Raw genomic sequence first — 19,085 nt, 5'->3', positions numbered from 1 at the left:
ACCATATATACATTTAATTAAAAGTAAAAATTTAGGGATACCTAGGTGGCTCAGTTCATTAAGCATCTGACTTCAGCTCAGGTGATGATCTCATGGTTTTGTGAGTTCAAGTCCCTCGTCAGGTTCTCTGCTGACAGTTCAGAGACTAGAGCCTGCTTGGGATTCTGTGTCTCCCTCTCTCTCTGCCCCTCCCCCACTTGCTCTCTCTCTCTCTCTCTCTCTCTCTCTCTCTTCAAAATAAATAAACATTTTAAAAATAAAGAAATAGGGCGCCTGGGTGGCTTAGTCAATTAAGCGTCCGACTTCACTCAGGTCATGATCTCAAGGTTCATGAGTTCAAGTCCTGCATTGGGCTCTGTGCTGACAGCTCAGAGCCTGGAGCCTGCTTCAGGTCTGTGTCCCTCTCTGCCCCTCGCCCGTTTGTGCTCTGTCTCTCAAAAGCAAATAAACAGTTAAAAAAAATTAAATAACAAAACCCCTACAAAACCATGGCCTATTTTCTGTGCCCCAACACTGCAGGGTAACTGGGCTTGTGGGCTTGTGGACCCTGGGCTCACTGAGGTGGCAAACTCCCTGTGATGACTGGATTCATCAGTTATGGCATCAAGACCTGCCTTCTGAGGCATCAGGACCCTCCATTTATGGTTTCCAAACCTCTTCACAGCAAGCAAATCCTGCTATGGCCTGGGCTTTTAAGGTTGAAGGAGAGAGAACATTCCCGCAGCGCCTCAGCCCTTTTAAACTTTGACTTCTCTTTTCTGTGTCTACGTGACTAGGGCTTAGCATGGGCTTGTGGACCCTGAGCTTGCTGAAGTTACAAGCTCCCTGAGATGACTAGGCCTGCCTGTTATGGTGTCTGGACCCTGCTCCTGTCTAGGCTTTTAAGGTGGGATGGGAATATAAACCAGGCCATTGTCCGGTCCCTCTGACCTGGAGAGGTTTCTCATAATTCCTCTGCAGCTTGGCAGACTTCTGGTGAAGTCTCTTTTCTGTGCCAGTTGCTCTTTTAAACAATGTTTTGTTTTGTTTTTTTTTTCTGTGCCCAAAGACGGAGGGATCTGTTCCTGGTTCCTCAGTGCTATCCCTCCCCACTGCAGATTGCAGTGTTGCGGTGGGGTTCCCTTGGTTACCATCCATCTCTCTTGCTGTTCTCTTGCCATTCTCTCTGCCTTTGGTTGTTCAGTAGCTGTTCAGTCAATCTGCAGTTCTTCTTCACGAGGAACTGTTCTATTAATAGGTCGAATTTGGTGTGTTCCATGGAGGAGGTGATATCAGAGTCTTCCTATGTCACCATCTTGAACCAGAACTCTATTAACATCCATTTCCGAGTGAGAGAATTGAATCACACACGTCAAAACCTAATTCCTACCCCTCATATAGCTCATAGTTTATTAGGTAGATAGACACTTGAGCTGAATGATTTCAAGCCATTGTGGTAGGTGTCACCATGGAGGTCTGATGGGCATGTAGAAGAGGGTGAGGTGAGGAGAAATGAGAACTGTGTTTTCATTTGACGCTCACAGTGACCCTGTTGCATAAGGGATGTGAAGTGAGTTTCTCATGATCATATAGTGAGGAAGGGATATCTATGGGCTTCTACCTCCTGACTTAAGTGCAGTGCCCCAGCTAGCTCCCACTACCGCCCATTCCAATTTTCAATGAGCTGTTTAATTACCAAAGAATTACCAGTATTTTCTAAAATCAGACCCTCTGAAGAGTATGGTTGCTATTACGAAATAGTGCATGGTTATGGGTGACATGTCAGTGTCAGTTGTCACTAACTTTTTCTAAAATTTCTTTTAATGTTATTTATTTTTGATTGAGACCGAGACAGAGTGAGAGCAGGGGAGGGACAGAGAAAGAGAGGGAGACACATAATCTGAAGCAGGCTCCAGGCTCCGAGCTGTCAGCACAGAGCCCGATGCGGGGCTCGAACTCACAAACCGTGAGATCATGACCTGAACCGGAGTCGGACACTTAACCGACCGAGCCACCCACGCACCCATATTGTCAGCAACTCTTTAGCATCTTCAGTGTGTGTTGGGAAAAGGAGAAGGTGGAAAGATGTGGGTGGCAGGGAAAAAGGCATGCAGAGAGCATGTACATGCCTTTCATATCAATACGTTTTTCTGATAGGATCTGGAGTCAGGATCTGAAAGTGGAGCGGACGCCATTTCAATGAATCAGGCGCCAACAAATTTGTCTTCTAACACCGAATCCAGTGACCTACCATCTTCCACCCCAGTGGCCAGTTTTGGAACCAAACCCAAGTCTACGGTAAGTTGTAAGTGATAGCAGTCAGTTTTAATTGAAATGCTGACGATCATAAGGTAAGAGTTGATATCTTATCCATTCAATATGGAAAAAAATACTCTTAGAGTCTTGGTTGCAGTAACTTGATAGCATTTAATTAAGTACAGTCTCACATATGTTGCTTGCTTTATAATGGCAACACAAGTACTTCGCTAAAACGGGTCATGGTTCTAGAATTACGCAATATATGGTACCAAATTTTGTTGCTTGATAATCAGATCCTTAAAGAACGAACAATGAAAAATCTGGAGTTCGTTCGCCCTGAATTATTATTCTGACCACACTGCTTACTAGTCGGAAGATTACCTAAGACTAGATACATAGCTAGAGAGATAGAGATATATAAAATCACACAAATCATAAATTTTACGTGGGTATTAATTGACATAGCTCAAGCTCATGTAAAGGACTTAAACACTTGGCACAAAATAAATACTGAATAAATGTAAGCTACTATCATTATTATGATAATGCCTCATCAACTTTACAGTGCTACCAAAACAAATAAAAGGAGAATTACTATGTATAATAGTATGGTATGGTAAATTGTAAATAAAAGACATTTTCCGTTAAGTAAAAAGTTGAACTGCTACGGGAAAGCTGTATTTGACTGTAAAAGGTAACATTTGTGGAGGAAGTAATTACTACTTCAAATATCTAAAGTCCCAGCAGCTCCAAAATAACCTTCCCTAGTTTAGTGAAAATCATAGTGGCATATTATTTTTTTAAATGCCGATGTTAGCTTAACACAGAGAAACAAGTTTGGAGTGCCTGTTTGCCTGATTTTAAAATAAAAGGCAAGTCTGAAATAGGACTCAGAAGAGAATACTCTGAATTTAAAACATGGTAGATATGTTGAATTGCAGGAATATATAGAACATTTTTAAGGGAATATTTATAGAATACCTACTACATGCCATGCACTATGATAGATTAAAGACTGGGAGAGCGATAAGACATACTTTCTGTCTTTAAAAAGCTCACAATCTAGCCAAGGGGAGTAGGTACATAAACAGTGAAATGCGTATGGTAGTGCTGTACATATTGGAAATGGCAGGAACCAATGACCTACCACATAATGCTATTTTAGGGTACAGTGAAAAAACAGGGTCAAAAATAATATGTGTCAACAGGCAGACTGCAGTGAAATGGTGCTCTTCTGTTTCACAGTGTGTAATGAAGGTTAAGATGCAAAATTAAAGTATGAAACCAAATGATCTCATTTCACCATATTCTTACTGAGTACAAAGATAAAAGCCTCTCAACAGTTTTAACTCAACGGTGTAGGAACCGGTGGAGCATTGGCTTTTTGAATATTGGTACAGGTATGTGGCTGACACATAAGAAGTAAAAAAGGAAGGTGAATTCCCTTTTTAAAGGTATTTATTCTTAAATTCGCTTTTGAAAGCACCTGCTGATATCCTAAAGAGCTGTTCTTTTCTCTCTGATATTTATTCTGTGTTCATCATTTACTTCAGAAAAATTACCATTGGCATCTGCTATTTCTCCCTTGAAACATACATATTTTAGTGCGTGGTCACCTTGTCATTTTTAACAATTTATACAACTTTGAGTGAAGTTCCCTAGTTTTTCTTCAATACCCTCGTGTTTGTAAATGTGCTCAATATATTTCCATTGAGATACGTTTATATATTTTTATGGTAACCAACTATTGTAAAGTTTTAGAATGAGAAACATGAAGCCATCGGTTTTATCAGGACCTTGATTCTTTAGAATACTTTGAGATGGGTCTGTTTTCACATGTTTCATGTTTTGCCACATCACTTGACCGAACTATTCACTCCACAGGCAAAATTAAGAAATGCTGAAGTCAGTTATGGAACAGAAACAGACGTTTTTGTGCACTCCAGATCAAATGTTTACTGAAAAGTTGTCAACTTTGGATAAAATAGTACGTGACTGTCTCCCCAGATGTTCAGGTGTGACTTGTTACCTGGGTGCATGATCACAGCTTCACAGTGATGCCACAGCTCATTAGTCCGTAAGCACTGAGAACCACGAGACAGTGAACTCAGGTTCCAAACACACAAGACGACCAAAAACTACTGACCCAATCTCGACCAACACCACAGGCAGTTAGACAACTGTACATGGAACTCTGTCCAGCTACTGAACTATAATTTAGTAAAATTCTCCAGCAGGCCATGAGAAGGACCCAGAAATAAACACTCCACTGTCACAGACAGCTGACTTTTAGGAAATTTCTTACTGAAAATGGCCAATAATGAAAATAGCTTGAGAAGCAGGCTTTTTGGGGGGTGTAGGAAGGTTCATTTTTTTGCAGGGGGGTGTCGTTTTAATGTGTGTGTGTATATTTTATTTTGTGTTATTATTGGTGTTGACTATTTTGAGTACAGTTCCTTCTTACTACAGTTTGAAAATAATTCTTTGGCTGTGGATCACCTCTCTGTTTTTAGTTTGTTTCTTGGCTGGAATACAGAATTTTACCTATTTTATGAGAGAGTAAATAGGTTCTTTTCCCTTCAGTTTGGAGCTTGGGAAATAGATAATGTGTAACGGCAGTCTGGCTATTTTGTGAAAAGAGAGAAAACTCCAGTATCCTACATAGTTATTCTTTTCACAGGGAATTGAAGTTTCAATGTTAATATTAAGTAGAAACATTAAATTCTAAGAACACCTACTTCTGACATCTGCCCATCATGAACTAACCTTCTACTCCATCGTGTCATATTTTTACAAAATGTTTACTTTTATTTCATAATTATTTAATGTTACATTTGATTTGCTGCTGTTAAATCTATTTATAATGGTGACTAACTACCACAAATATTTGGCTTTCCTTTTGTACGTAGGACTTCTCTGGGTTTCCAAGTGCCTATTTTTTCAATAAGATTGCTTCTTTTATATGTATTATTAGAACAGGACCAAGGAGTAATCTTCAGATATTTCATGAATACTATGTATATATCATGCCAAAAAAATGAGCATTAAGGTATATTTCAGGGATGTATTTCACACAAAAATGAAAAAGTTGAAAGGTAGGATACCCAGTACCAAAAAAACACATTAGATAAAAGAGGTCTAGTGTTTTGTGTCCAAAAAATCACCAGTTTCTCTCCCCAAATCTTTGTTTTGTTCCTTTGAAACAGTGTCATAATGCCTTTCTTGAGAGACACTTTCACAAACAACCCATGATTAGTCATATTGTCTTAAACAAAGTCTCTGACTCACTATAGAAGATATACTGGCGTCCTTCCAGCTATGGTAATCGGTTGTTTGAGTTGTTCTTATATTCATTAATATGGGGTTGTAACATGAAAGATTTTAAAGCTCAGCACTAAAACCTCAGGGGTTTTGTTTTTTTCCTAAACATACTTATAAGTGTAAGTCTTCATTAAATTATTATTAATTATTAAGAGATAAACTGAGCCCTAGATAACAACAACAACAAAAAAAAAACAGTGCATTTCATTTGTAGAATAAGTAACTGGAGGAACAGGGAGAGTCTAGTATTCTACAGAATAATCAAGAGCATCATTCAGAGCAGTGCAAGGATATGTTTTCAATTTAGTCTAAATTCCCCTTCCCTCTGTCTCCCAAAAACTTCTTTAGTTGCCCTGTGATAGAATTCTAATAACAGTGATGAAACCCTCAATCATTTGGGCATGTTGGAACCACAGCTAGACAGAGCAGCTTTGAGTATGTCCTAAACTATCTAAAGGAATTTGGGAACATATTGGCATTCATATCAGAATGTATTACACACTGGAAAATAACCCTTTTATTAAAGACATCAAAAACAGAAATTATTAACCTTCATTATTGTAACGGCTAGAGGGTAAAAAAGACAAATCCCTCTTATTTTAGCTCAAGGTGGCAACAGTGGGTCTAATTCTACAGATTGAGTACACCCCTCATCTTTTCATTATTACTACCAAAATAGCCATGAGACAGATGAGGGGAAACATCAGCTCATGGGAGGATGGGAGCTTCAGGCAGGCAGAAGCACGCCCAGCCGGACAATGCCAGCTCCTCTGGAGAGCAGTTCAGAATAAACCTTGCCCACAGGCTGCCATGACGTGACGCAAATAGAGCTCAGAAGTGGACCCTGACTGCAGTTCATGATCATTTCTCGATGACCTAAAACGACTCCAATACTGCAATCAACCTGATAGTCCAGCCGCTTTTACGGACAGTTCCAAAAATTGTGTGGTCACTCTACTCTGTTGTTGAAGAGAACACTATCTCAGTACGACCCCAACACAACTGTTTATGCTATAGTCAGTTTAGTGGGGCATTTTCATACAATTATTTTTCGACCCTCTGCATGATAGAAGGCAAGTAGTACTATTCTGGTCTGGCATTCACTTGCCAACAGCATTGTCATCCCTTAAAAATATAAATGTTTTGGGGCACCTGGGTGGCCCTATCGGTTAAGCAGCCGACTCTCGATGTCTGCTCAGGTCATAGACTTGCAGTTTGTGAGTTCGAGCCCCGTGTCAGACTCTGACAGGGCAGAGCCTGCTTGGGGTTCTCTCTGTCTCTCTGCCCCTCCCTACCTTTCTCTCTCAAAATTAATTAACTTTTTAAAAAAAAGCATAAATGTTTTGAGGTGCAGAAAAAAGGAGGGTGATGGCACTGTGTAAGAATTTTAACATATTTTATTTCTTTTTTCTAGAACTTTTTTGATGTTTATTTATTTTTGGGAGAGAGAGACAGAGCATGAACAGGGGAGGGGCAGAGAGAGAGGGAGACACAGAATCGGAAACAGGCTCCAGGCTCTGAGCCATCAGCCCAGAGCCTGACGCGGGGCTCAAACTCACGGACCGCGAGATCGTGACCTGAGCCAAAATCAGACCCTTAACCTATTGAGACACCGAGGTGCCCCAACATTACATTATTTTAAATGAATGTTATTCAAGTTCAGGTCATTAAAAAACAATATCTTCTTTCCCTTTTTTCACCCCATGAGATATTATTCAGTCTACATTTTTCTTGAAACTATCAATTTATATTTTGGCCACTGTACGTACAAGAACCACAAATTGTCACTCATTGTATTTCTGTGAATCTATATCTGTACCTGATAAAAGCAGAGACAAAAAGAATATGAACTTTAAGAAAGAGCCAGAAGTTTTATCCGGGTAATGATGATGGAGAAAAGCATGTTTGCACGGGTAATAATAATATCAAACGTAAGAAGGACAAACATGTATGAAGTACACACTGTGTGGCAGATATATTATGGATTAGTAAGGCGTAGTTCATGAATCCTTACAACAGCCTTTGAGCTAGATGCCATTATTTCCTAGACTTCATAGAAGAGGAGACCGATATGGATAATGGCTAATCTGAGCTGCCTATGGTCTCCTGGTAGGAAGGGATGTGGCCAGGATGGCAGCCAGATACTTCGTGCTCCCCCTAAGACTGATTTATTCAGAGATTCGCCTGCCAACCACCTGGCTTCAGAACCAACATAAATTGGTTTGGGAGATTCTTATGTCGGAGACAAATTGTCGCTGATGTTTGAATTATCGGAGTGCACAAGAACAGTTTGCTTGTGCAATAAAGAATAGGGGCTGGTTCATCAGAGCATGGCATAGGTCATATTGTGCTAACATCATTTTCTAAATCATCCATCTATCATGGATTTTATGTGTGTTTATATGTATATGTACAGTATATCAGATTATATATACATATGTTTGTACCTATTCATATCAGAATATATATACACATATTTGTGTATATGTGTATATACAGACATACATTCCCTAGTGTTATTTTCCAAGAACCCGTGTTGAATAATTCTCAATTATGTGGCTCAAATTAGTAAGTATTAAATTTTTATATAGTCATAAAATTATTATTCAGTGTAAGTTTTTATAATATTTTTTTATATAAGACAATTTCTCGGGATAAACACAGAAACCACAAAGACAGACTTATTCATTGTTACCAGGTATGAGATGTGGTAGTATCTTTATCTGGGATAGGACATTTAAGGTTTGAAAAGGTTTGAGGAAGGGTTTCAAAAGAGAAAAGCTCATAAGATAGAAGACAGAGGTTAATGGACACTTTGACAACCAATAATCAACTTAATTGTTGCATCTTTAAAAGGAGGACTTCCATGTAAGGCTGCTTAAAAATAAAAAATATATATAAAGCTCAGCCTTTAAATGTGGGAAGACTCAATATCTGTGTGAGATTCTCAAAAGACTGAGTTTTGAAGATTCAGTCAGTTATCCAGTGAAACGATCTGATGAGCATAGACCACCTTTGTTACAAATAATACACTTCAGACACATTGACGGGAATTATTTTTTTCAGGTTTATTTCCTAGTGGAGAATTCCACAGTATCCTTTTTGCAGTAAATTAGGCTATGCTTCATGGATATGTGAAAACAATTCTGCTAAGGAACTATAAAACACTGTTGGCATTTGTCTCAATTATACAGAATTTCAGTAAAATTACACGTGATCCAAGAAAGAAAAGAAAAACCATTAGGGGCTCCCCATAATACTTTCATTGTAAACTAGATTTTATATCTAAATGCAATCACCTATCTTAGGCATACTATCATTAAGCTAACCTCATTATATGGTTGTGATATATTAAATGGCAGGCATTAAAATTGAAAACAAGTATATAGATTCTGGAGTCCAAATCACATTATTTTAAAATATATTTTAAAACCCAATTCACACGGGGCGCCTGGGTGGCGCAGTCGGTTAAGTGTCCGACTTCAGCCAGGTCACGATCTCGCGGTCCGTGAGTTCGAGCCCCGCGTCAGGCTCTGGGCTGATGGCTCAGAGCCTGGAGACTGTTTCCGATTCTGTGTCTCCCTCTCTCTCTGCCCCTCCCCCGTTCATGCTCTGTCTCTCTCTGTCCCAAAAATAAATAAACGTTGAAAAAAAAAATTTAAAACCCAATTCACACACATAATTTTAGTATTATCTGTGTTTTGTCTTACCAAGGTATTATATACTACATTTTTATATTATATACTATATTTTTGTTTAAATGGTTATCAGATGATTATTTTTAACACAGCTGGTAATTTCCCCAAATGCTGTCCACTGTTTAAAATAAAATAGAGGGATAGGGGCTCCTGGATGGCTCAGTTGGTTGAGCCTCAGATTTCAGCTCAGGTCATGATCTCGTGGTTTGTGAGTTCAAGCCCCGCATTGGGCTCTGTGCTGACAGCTCAGAGCCTGGAGCCTGCTTCTCTTAATTTATTTATCAAAAGTAAGTAAACATTAAAAAAAATTTTTAAACAAAATCGAGGGGTGAAACATTGTCATTTTTACAAAGATGAGCTACAAATACTCCTTTTTATTGAAGTCTTGGGAAAACATACAAGGTAATACATAAAATTAATTAGAATTTAAATAGTATTTCATAATGTCACATATGATAAGAAATAACATAGTAAAGGAAAAAATGACATGTAATTTTTAAAGAAAGTTTTGTCAGCCTCTTCTGAAACATCAAAAAAATTAAATTAGTACAGCTTACCATTAGTAAATGCAAGAATGTAATGGTCTTAGAAAAATGCCTTTGATTATAATGCTTTTGAGTGTGGCAATTTTACTTTGACATAGAAAAGCAATAACATTAAAGTATGTGGATTTTTAAAGAAATATTTGTCTTTGTTCACTAAGATTCTCATTGTTTATGAGAAAGAAAAATAAGGCACAATTTATAGCTTTTTTAAAGAAAAACTGAGCCACCAGAGGATTGGGAAAAATGTATTTAAAAAGGACATCATTCTGTGATGATTATAATGAAATATTTCTTAGAATTCTATGATTGTAAAGCCTAAAGGAATCCATTCACATATTCTGGATTTTGAAATAATAGATAAATATGCAATTCATTAACCTTGGGCTTTGAAAAATAGAAACATTTTTATAGTCATTTGCTTTTATATTTAAAATAAATTCAAAATTCTCTCATTTCTAGTGTTTGAAGATACTGACATCTGTTTCCAATGCATTCACACATTAATTCATGACAGTCTCATTTGGGGTGGGTTATTTGATCTCTACAATGACCTCCTCACATCAGCCTTTCCCCTTTGAATCTAGGAGCTTCATTTTGTCAAAAATAAGCATAATTCGTACCTAGATACAGTGATTCTTAATACTAAACACTGAGTGCATGGTATTGGAAGAATTTTTTGATTTGGCAAAACTATTTCTGTCTTATTTGTGTTTAGTTTATAATAATCTAATTAGCTGGAACAGAATTCCTAAAGCCAAAAAAAAAAAAAAAAGAGGGAGAGATGTAGAAATGGATCATATGGGATCATGGGACAGTGAAAATTTAGTAGATTCCTTAAGGGCAAAATAAGCCATCATCTCCGCAACCTAAGGTTTAGTCATATGAATGGTACTTTTGTATGTTATCATCATTACAATGAGAAAAATTTAGTTTTTCCATGTGCTGATGTTACTTCTCGAATCCAGCTCATATTTTCATCCAAGAGAAATAACAACTTCCAGTTATTTCTGGGCGATGTAAAATGGCAAGCCGACAGCATGCCACATCACAGCAACCAGGAATATAATTCATAGCACTAAGCAGTAATAGTAACCAGTAAGCTATTTTCGCGGAGTCCTCACTTTCTTCGTTTCAGACCTAGTTGTCCCAAAGCTTTAATTACATATTAAATATATTCCTTGCTTTTTAACTTTTCCCCTTTGATTCTTTGATGGATAATTAATTTTGCCCCTGGCGTCTGGTGGCCTCAACTGGTTCGAGACAGCTGAAGTCCGTCGAAATGCTGAACTGAGGAGTCCGTGTGAATACTCACTAGCAGCTACACAGAGCTTACAGAGAGGGCCTCCTGAACTATAGTTGTGAGCTGTCCGCCACACAACCAATTTCTAAATGAAAAAATAACACCATCAGCCATGTATTTGAGTATTCTGAATATCACACATCTAAACATTTGGAGTCATATAACAAAAAATAGGAAAGTAAAGGAATTATTTGCTTTCTATTTATTACGTCCCCAAACACCATCACTTGGGAATTATCAATATTCCTGACTATTCTGGGTATTTACTGAACATCTTATGTGTTAGTTTCTGTTTTTAATCAGTTCATATTCTTGACGTTATCGCCACTGTCATTTTTAGTGATCCTCTTTTCTTTCCACTGTAATGACTCCATATAATCCAGATGAATTCTGGATTTGTAAACTTCAAAGTAAAATCAGTTGATGTTCATGAAAATGACTCTTATTTTCTGTTCACAGTAAATTTCTTTATTTTATTTTGTTGTTTTATTGATTCATTTCGAAGGCCCTATCTATGTATGTAAATACTATAGTAACTCACCACATAAGCATTTATCAAATTAGCCGTAGTGTGAAATACAGAGAATCATCCAAACAGTCAAAAGTAACTGAATAAAATCAGTGCTGTTCAGATTGTGCTCTGGGAACCCCCAGAACTGCCTTCCTCCACCTGCCCCAGCAAGACTGACTTACTTTTGTCTCTTTTATGTATTGGCCTTAAGAATGCTATCTTCTTTGGTCAATCCATAGGATAAGTTTTGTTCAAACCCTAGACTAAACAAACTATAGGAGCAAGAAAATGTTGAAGATTTTTTTTTGCGTGTCTAGGGAGCTTCCGATATATATCTGCTTCGTTTCCAAGATCATCATGGTAAAGCCGCCCCCGGAACTTCCATGCTGCTAGGGCAAGGTATTCATTCCTAAAGCTTCGTCACCACTGAGTCCTGAACTCTGGGAGATAAGAAATAAGAAAGCGTGAGAGAGAGCAGAGTCTGGATCAGAGCAACTTGACTTAGCCTGGGTCTGGGGTTCTGCTCGCCTAGATCATTAAGCTTGTAAATGTGAAACAAATGCAGTACTTTAGAACATTGGGTTGTAGGTAGATAGGTTTGCCTTTTTGTTTGTTTACTTTGTTTCTATCGGGGATTAAAGTCAGAATTTAGATTATTTTTAATAGGTGAACATTTAGAACTCAGAACTAGTAGAATTTCCATTTAGATATATTTCCTAAGCAAATATCAGCTAAGTACTTAATTTTACATTTGGAATTTTGTTGTATCAAAATTGTACAATCATTTCCCTACTTGTAAGTCATTTGTAGTTTTTTGTTCTATTTGTATGTTTACTATACATAACACTACAATGGGCAGTTCTATATATTTTTTATCTGTATTTCTAATATTGTCTTATGTAGTTTCATAGATCAAAAAGTAGTTGCATATTTGTTAAAGAGAATTTTTTTATTACTAGTAATATTGAACTTCTCTTATATTTATCAGACATTTATACACCCTACTTTAATAAAAACATAAAGAACAATGTTCTTAGCCATATGTAATAACTGGCATATTCGTATCTTCATAATATTATTCTACATTTTACTTAAAAAGTATTTCTAATTTATAATGCAGGTGAACTGTAATATACTATTAATGTTATGAAATCCTTTTTTTTTTTTTTCCAAGAAGCTATAATAACTTGTGATGGCTATGTGTAAGCTACTCTGCTGGGCACTGGGGTAGAGTTTAAGGAAAGAAAAGGTTGAGGGGAGACGACATGATTGGAATCTCTGGACTCAGACTCTGGGACCAAGAATTGCCTGGAGAAGCTGCATTGATGAGTGCTTCTGGGAGACAGACATGTATGGAGGTGAGAAAGGCCAAACTGGTCAGTAGGCAGAATTGGTTCAAGCAGTAGCAGCTATGGCCTCAGCTGATTCTGTGGAGGTCTCTGGAGCTGGGTATTTCTTCAGCATTGTCCCAAATTGAGGAAGGGGGTTAGACCTCTGTGTCCTTGCACCAGCCGATTATCAGTCTTAGGCTGCCCCTAGAAAATGATGTAACTCTGAGTGAGGCAGCTCCTTGCTGCCAAGGCCCTTTCCCAAAGGGTATTTCCCACACTGACAGCAGCAAAGGAACTGATATACTTGGCCCTGAGGAGGGAGAAGTAGCCTCGCAGTCTCCTCCACACAGGCCATGACCTTCACCTTCATAGGGTGCATTCTCTGATGCAAGCATAGGTACCCAAGCACATGCTTGTGAAAAGATATAACAAGAACCAAATTATAGTTATTAACACCCAAAGGGAACAACCATAAGGAACAGGAAAGATGCAGACTCAGATATACCACTGAAGGTAGAACTCATAGGGTTTGAAAATTGACGTTTTGCAAAGGATTAGCAAAAGGAAAAAATTAAAAGTGGATCCAAGATTTACATCTTGAAGAAGTAAGACAATGGTAGGGTCACTAACTAAGGGAGTAGAGAAGCAAAGGTAGAAAAGAGGAGAAAAAGGAAGGTTTTTAAGCCAACCTTATTTTAAGGTATATTTTACATACAATAAAATATACCTATTTTGGGGCGCCTGGGTGGCTCAGTCGGTTAAGCGGCTGACTTTGGCTCAGGTCATGATCTCGTGGTCCTTGAGTTCGAGACCCGTGTCAGGCTGTGTGCTGACAGCTCAGAGCCTGGAGTCTGTTTCAGATTCTGTGTTTCCCTCTCTCTGACCCTCCCCCGTTCATGCTCTGTCTCTCTCTGTCTCAAAAATAAATAAACGTTAATATATATATATATACACACACACACACACACACACCTATTTTAAGCGTGCATACTTCCAGGATGTTTTTGGTAATAACGAAAAGAAGGAAAAACCAAGCTAGCAGAGGAAGTTTTATTGAGGAAAGTTATATTATCCTTTTTTTTTTTTTTTTTTTTTTTTGGTATTGTTTTACTGTTTTTCCAGGAATGTGATCTTAGCTAAACATTCACTACCTGATAGAATGAAATCACAAACAGGCTAATTTTTTTATTATATCTTCCACAACAAACACCCATGTCGGCGACTTTTCTTCCTCCTTGATTAGACAAAAACTCAGGGACTCCCATGAGTCTTACTAAACAGTCTTAAATAATACAATCGCTTTAAATTCCAAAAGGTAGCAGTCATGAATCAGAAATGAGAAGGTTCAATATGTATAATAATCAGCATTTTAATCTTCCTTTACCTATAAGACTTACTCCCTCTTTCTTACTTTGGTCTGCCTGCAGCCAGGGGAGGTTGGGAGTGGGGCTCAACTTCCTTTTCCTTCCTAGCTCACCCCATTCATCACTGGCTAGAAGCTGTGTAATGAGAAGTGAGATGGAAAGTAGAATAGAAAAGATCTCACTGGATGAGATGTTCCAGAAACTGTTACCTGCTGTATCAGTTATCTGTTGCTATGTAACAAAGCATATTTAAACTTTGTGTCCTAAAATAGTTATTATTTCTCGTGGTTTCTAATAAGTTCAGAATATAAAAGGAACTCTGGTATGTGGTTCTAGCTTAAAGTATCTCATGAGGCTGCAGTCAAATGTCTACTGGGATGCAGCCCTCTGTCAGCTTTACAGAGGCTGCAAGAATCACTTGTAAATTGGCTCACTTGTGTGGCAGAGATTAGTGCTGGAAGATTTGTTCTCTTCTATGTGGATCTCTCAGGAGGGCTGCTTGAGTGTCCTCGTACATGGCACCTGGCTTCGCCCAGCGAGAGCCCAAGAAATTAGGAAGTCAGCCTAGCATGCCGGCCATATTCTGTTGGTCATACAGACCAGCCCTGGTTGAATATGGAAAGAGACCACACGGGAAATGTTTACAAAGGTGAGAATTATTGAAGGCCGTCTTGAAGGCTGATCAGCAAATGAGCCATGTCTTTCATACATGCAAAGACATTCACCTCCTCCAAAGGCCTTCAGAAGACTCATCATGAGAGCATCTTTGCCATCTTCAAGATCTTGTTATATTAATGAAATCCAAATTTAGATGAGACTCCCAAGATATAGTTCCTCGAGTAAGGCCTTTGGGCATAGTTCCTCTTCACCTGAAGACCTGTGAACATACCAGTGATCAGTGCTATGATAGATACAGCATAACCACTATAAATTCTCCCATACAAAAAGGGAGAAAATGAGATGCACACAGGAGTCAGGACCTGCAGAAATTCTGAAAAACAGCATGGCAGATATTTGAATGGTTTTGACTAGAAATCATTCCTACTACTACCTGGGAGTTAACTCTCCGTGGTTCCGGGTTCATCCCTTTGAGATCTTGGTTCCGCCCTTTGAGTCACGCTTCCTTTTTCTTATGAAATGACCACTGTTTGCAGCTGAGTAGTTTTCTCATCTTGGTTTCTGCCTATGAAAGGAGTTTGGGGGTTCCAAAATCCTCCATTGGTTTTGCACTATGTCTGAATCTTTTGATCTAAGATAAAGGCGTTTCTGCTAATATAATCTCTTTGAAATTTTGTGCATCTCCTGTGTGTCTTATTAGAGCTTACTCCATTAGATGGAGCCAACTTGCAAATGTCTTCAAGATAAGTCTTTCCCTGCCTCAGACCCCTGCTGAGTCATCTTAGAGGCAGTGCCCTGATGATTCTTAGAAATCCTTTGTTTAATATAAAGGATCTTTGATGTACACCCTAAACATCCTTAGTGAGCTTTTTGTGTGGACAGTTGCTTTTTTTTTTTAATTTTTGTTACTGTTTATTTATATTTGAAAGAGAGAGGGAGTGCGAGCAGGGGTGGGGCTCGGAGAGACGGAGACAGGATCTGAAGTAGACTCCAGGCTCTGAGCTGTGAGCTGTCAGCACAGAGCCCGATGTGGGGCTTGAACTCAACGAGCAGTGACATCATGACCTGAGCTGAAGTTGGACTTTCAATCTGCCAAGCCACACAGGTGCCCCTGTGTGGACAGTTTTCTCAGGCATTATCTTAAATATTTTTAAGGACTTGGTAAAGGGTTTCATCTTTAGTTATATTGTTTTGGCTGTGACCTAGATTTGATCTTACCTAGAAACATTTTCGTTTTTTAAATTTTTTTAATGTATATTCATTTTTGAGAGAGAGTGTGTGTGTGCAAGTGTGGGGTGGGGGGGATGGGGCATGGAGAGAAGGAGACACAGAATCTGAATAGGACTCCAGGCTCTGAGCTGTCAGCACAGAGCCTGAGGTGGGACTTGAACTCACAAGCCATGAGATCATGACCTGAGCCCAAGTGGGACGCTTAATTGACTGAGACACCCAGGCGCCCCTGGAAACATTTTCTTAATTTTCGTATTTATTGTCTGAGGAGGCTGGGAAGAAGCTTCTGTCTTTCCTTTTGCATTTTAGTGTAAGTAATAAGAAGTCAGGCAATACCTTTAACCCAGCCTGGAAATCTCCTTTGCTAGATCCCTAAATACCTTACACACACACACACACACACACACACACACACACACATATATATATTTTTTTTGCTTTCCACAGTACCACATACAACTGTACTGCGAACTATTCTGTTGCTAAAGAAAAAGGATCCTTTTTTCCTAGTAATACTTTCCTCACTTTTCTTTAAGCTCTCCCTGAAAGCTTCCTCAAAGGCCATCCAGCTGGTGTTAGCAGTATCTTTGGTTTCCTTTAGGCTTTTTTTTTTTTTTTTTTTTACACATCAACCCTAATGTATGGCTCAAAACAATAGTAATCACCATGTCATGGTTTCCATGTACCAGAAATTCAGGAGTGGCCCAATCTTGCGGTTCCAGTACAGGGTCTCTCGTGAGGTTGCAGCCACGTAGGAGTGGAAGGTCCGCCTCCACAGTGGCTTACTCACACAGTTGGCCAATTGGTCTTTCCCCACGTGGGTCTCTTCACAAGACAGCCTTAGTATCCTCCCATCACAGCCGCTGGTATCCCCCAGGGTGAGAATTCGGGGAAACCGAGGCAGGAGTTGCAGTGTTTTTTATGAGCTAGCTTTGAAAGCCATACACCATGATTTCTGTTGTATTCTTTTTGGTCATAAAATACCCATCAGTGTGGGAGGGGGCTTTCTAGGGCATGTTTAACAGGAAGCAGAAATCATTGGGAGCCACGTTGGAGTTTAGCTACCACATCTCTAATTCCTTTAGCAGACTCTTTACATCTCTGTTTTCACTGGTCACTTATTTTTTCTGCAGCCCCTAGGAATACAGACACTTTTTTTTTAATGTTTATTCATTTTTGAGAGACAGAGAGAGAGACAGAGCATGAGCGGGGCAGGAGCAGAGAGAGAGGGAGACATAGAATCCAAAACAGGCTCCAGGCTCTGACCCTTCAGCACAGAGCCCGATGGGGGGCTCGGACTCACAAACCACGTGCTCATGACCTGAGCGAAAGCCGGACACTCAACCGACTGAGCCCCCCAGGCGCCCCGGAATGCAGACACTTTTAACTTCTCCTAGCTGGGGCTTGTTTACCCCTCTGGTCAGTCCTTTGAACAGGTCCTTAAATTACGCCACTCATACATCTCTGATCTATAAGAAGCACTAACATGCCTTTTCCTGAAAGAGCTAGGAATCCACCTGCTACGAATACAGCCACATCTCCTTTGATTCATCACCAAAGGCAGGCCACTCAGTGCAGATCAGGTTCCTGTGTCCCCCATGCTACAGTGACACATATCAGCCTCTCCATGTCCAGAAGGTCCGTTTGAAGTCCCTTTAACCAGCCTTGAAATGAGAGCAAACACCCTACTTACTAACACTTCTTTGTAGGGCAGGATGTAGGGGGAAACTCCTAGCACACTAAAATCTCTCCCGAAAGTCACTTCTTCCAAAATCTTCTGATTCCCAATCCTGTTATATCCTTCGAGGGTGGGGGTGGGGGATAATTAAGTGTTCTCTCATACGTCTCCTCAAAATACTTTTTGCAACCTCTATGTTTTCGTCTCTATCACAACTCACTTTGATATCAAATCTGTCACCTTAGGGTTTAGGTCCAAACCTCAGTTTTAACGTTGATCACAGGGGATCTGTGTCCTGAGATGTGACAATGAGTGCCAGGACCACATTAGCTCTCTGGGACCCTCTGAGAGATAAGAATGCTTTGAGCAAGGTAAAATCAGATTCAAAGTTAAGGTCGTGTTTTTTGGTCATTCACTAAAACTGTATTCTGTCAGATAGGCCTGAGTGGAGGGAATTAGGTCAGGCTGACTCCAGGGGAACAAAGATGATACATCCTCATTTAGTTGTTACATGGGCAGCAGGAATAGGCACCAAGGATACCTGCTTATATTTATACTCAGGCTGAAGGACTATTTTTCTTAAATTTTTCACAACAATAGAATACTAAACGTAATTTTTTTCTTAGAAAATTCCTGAAAAGTTTCGTTAAAATATTATCATCAAGCCAGAAAGTAATTACTGTATATATGGCAAAAACTATATAATGCCACTTAAAAGCAGGAGGTACAAAACTCAAATCATTTCAATACTTTTATTACTGTTAACATCATATGTTTATTTTTTCCTAATTATTCCTAGCATATTTCTAAGTTACACAGAGGCATTGCTACTCATGAATTGGTTTAAAGAATATTGTTATAGTAGATTATCCATTTGCTGTATAAATTGAAAGGGCATTACAAGGACATGACTACATGTTCCCTGTGCCTCTTTCCAGTTCAGTTCAATTAAAGTTGTCAGTAAGTTGGCACACGAGGGTAGGGTAGCTCTGTTACTCTTGCAGGCTGATAAAGAGCTTTTTCAGTATTGGTATAAACAAAAAAATAAATATGTAATCGGATGTCTGAATTTAAAGTAGATTTAAGATAAGAGCACATTGTTTTGAAAGGTTTCTAAATAAATAAAATTATATAGAATATATAAAATATCATATACATTAGATTCTATATTGTATTATATATATTACATATTTTTTCTCCATGGAGAATCTTTTCATGTTTTTTTTTAATGTTTATTTTTGAAAGAGAGAG

At 38.8% G+C, this 19,085-nt stretch overlaps 1 protein-coding gene across 1 annotated transcript in view; it reads left to right on the top strand.

The window, feature by feature from the left end:
• DLC1 (DLC1 Rho GTPase activating protein) overlaps positions 1–19,085 on the top strand; it is a 408,685-nt gene that overhangs the window by 108,917 nt on the left and 280,683 nt on the right. Inside the window, exon 3 of the mRNA XM_047092089.1 lies at positions 2,137–2,277. Coding sequence (XP_046948045.1) covers positions 2,137–2,277 — 141 coding nt within the window. The remainder of the gene's footprint in view (positions 1–2,136; positions 2,278–19,085) is intronic.

The sequence above is a fragment of the Lynx rufus genome, unplaced genomic scaffold (genome assembly GCF_022079265.1).
Source record: "Lynx rufus isolate CCGP_SWC_20201006 ecotype Redwood Valley unplaced genomic scaffold, mLynRuf1.p SCAF_3, whole genome shotgun sequence".
Taxonomy (NCBI): domain Eukaryota; kingdom Metazoa; phylum Chordata; class Mammalia; order Carnivora; family Felidae; genus Lynx; species Lynx rufus.
This window is presented reverse-complemented; position numbering and strand designations above follow the sequence as displayed.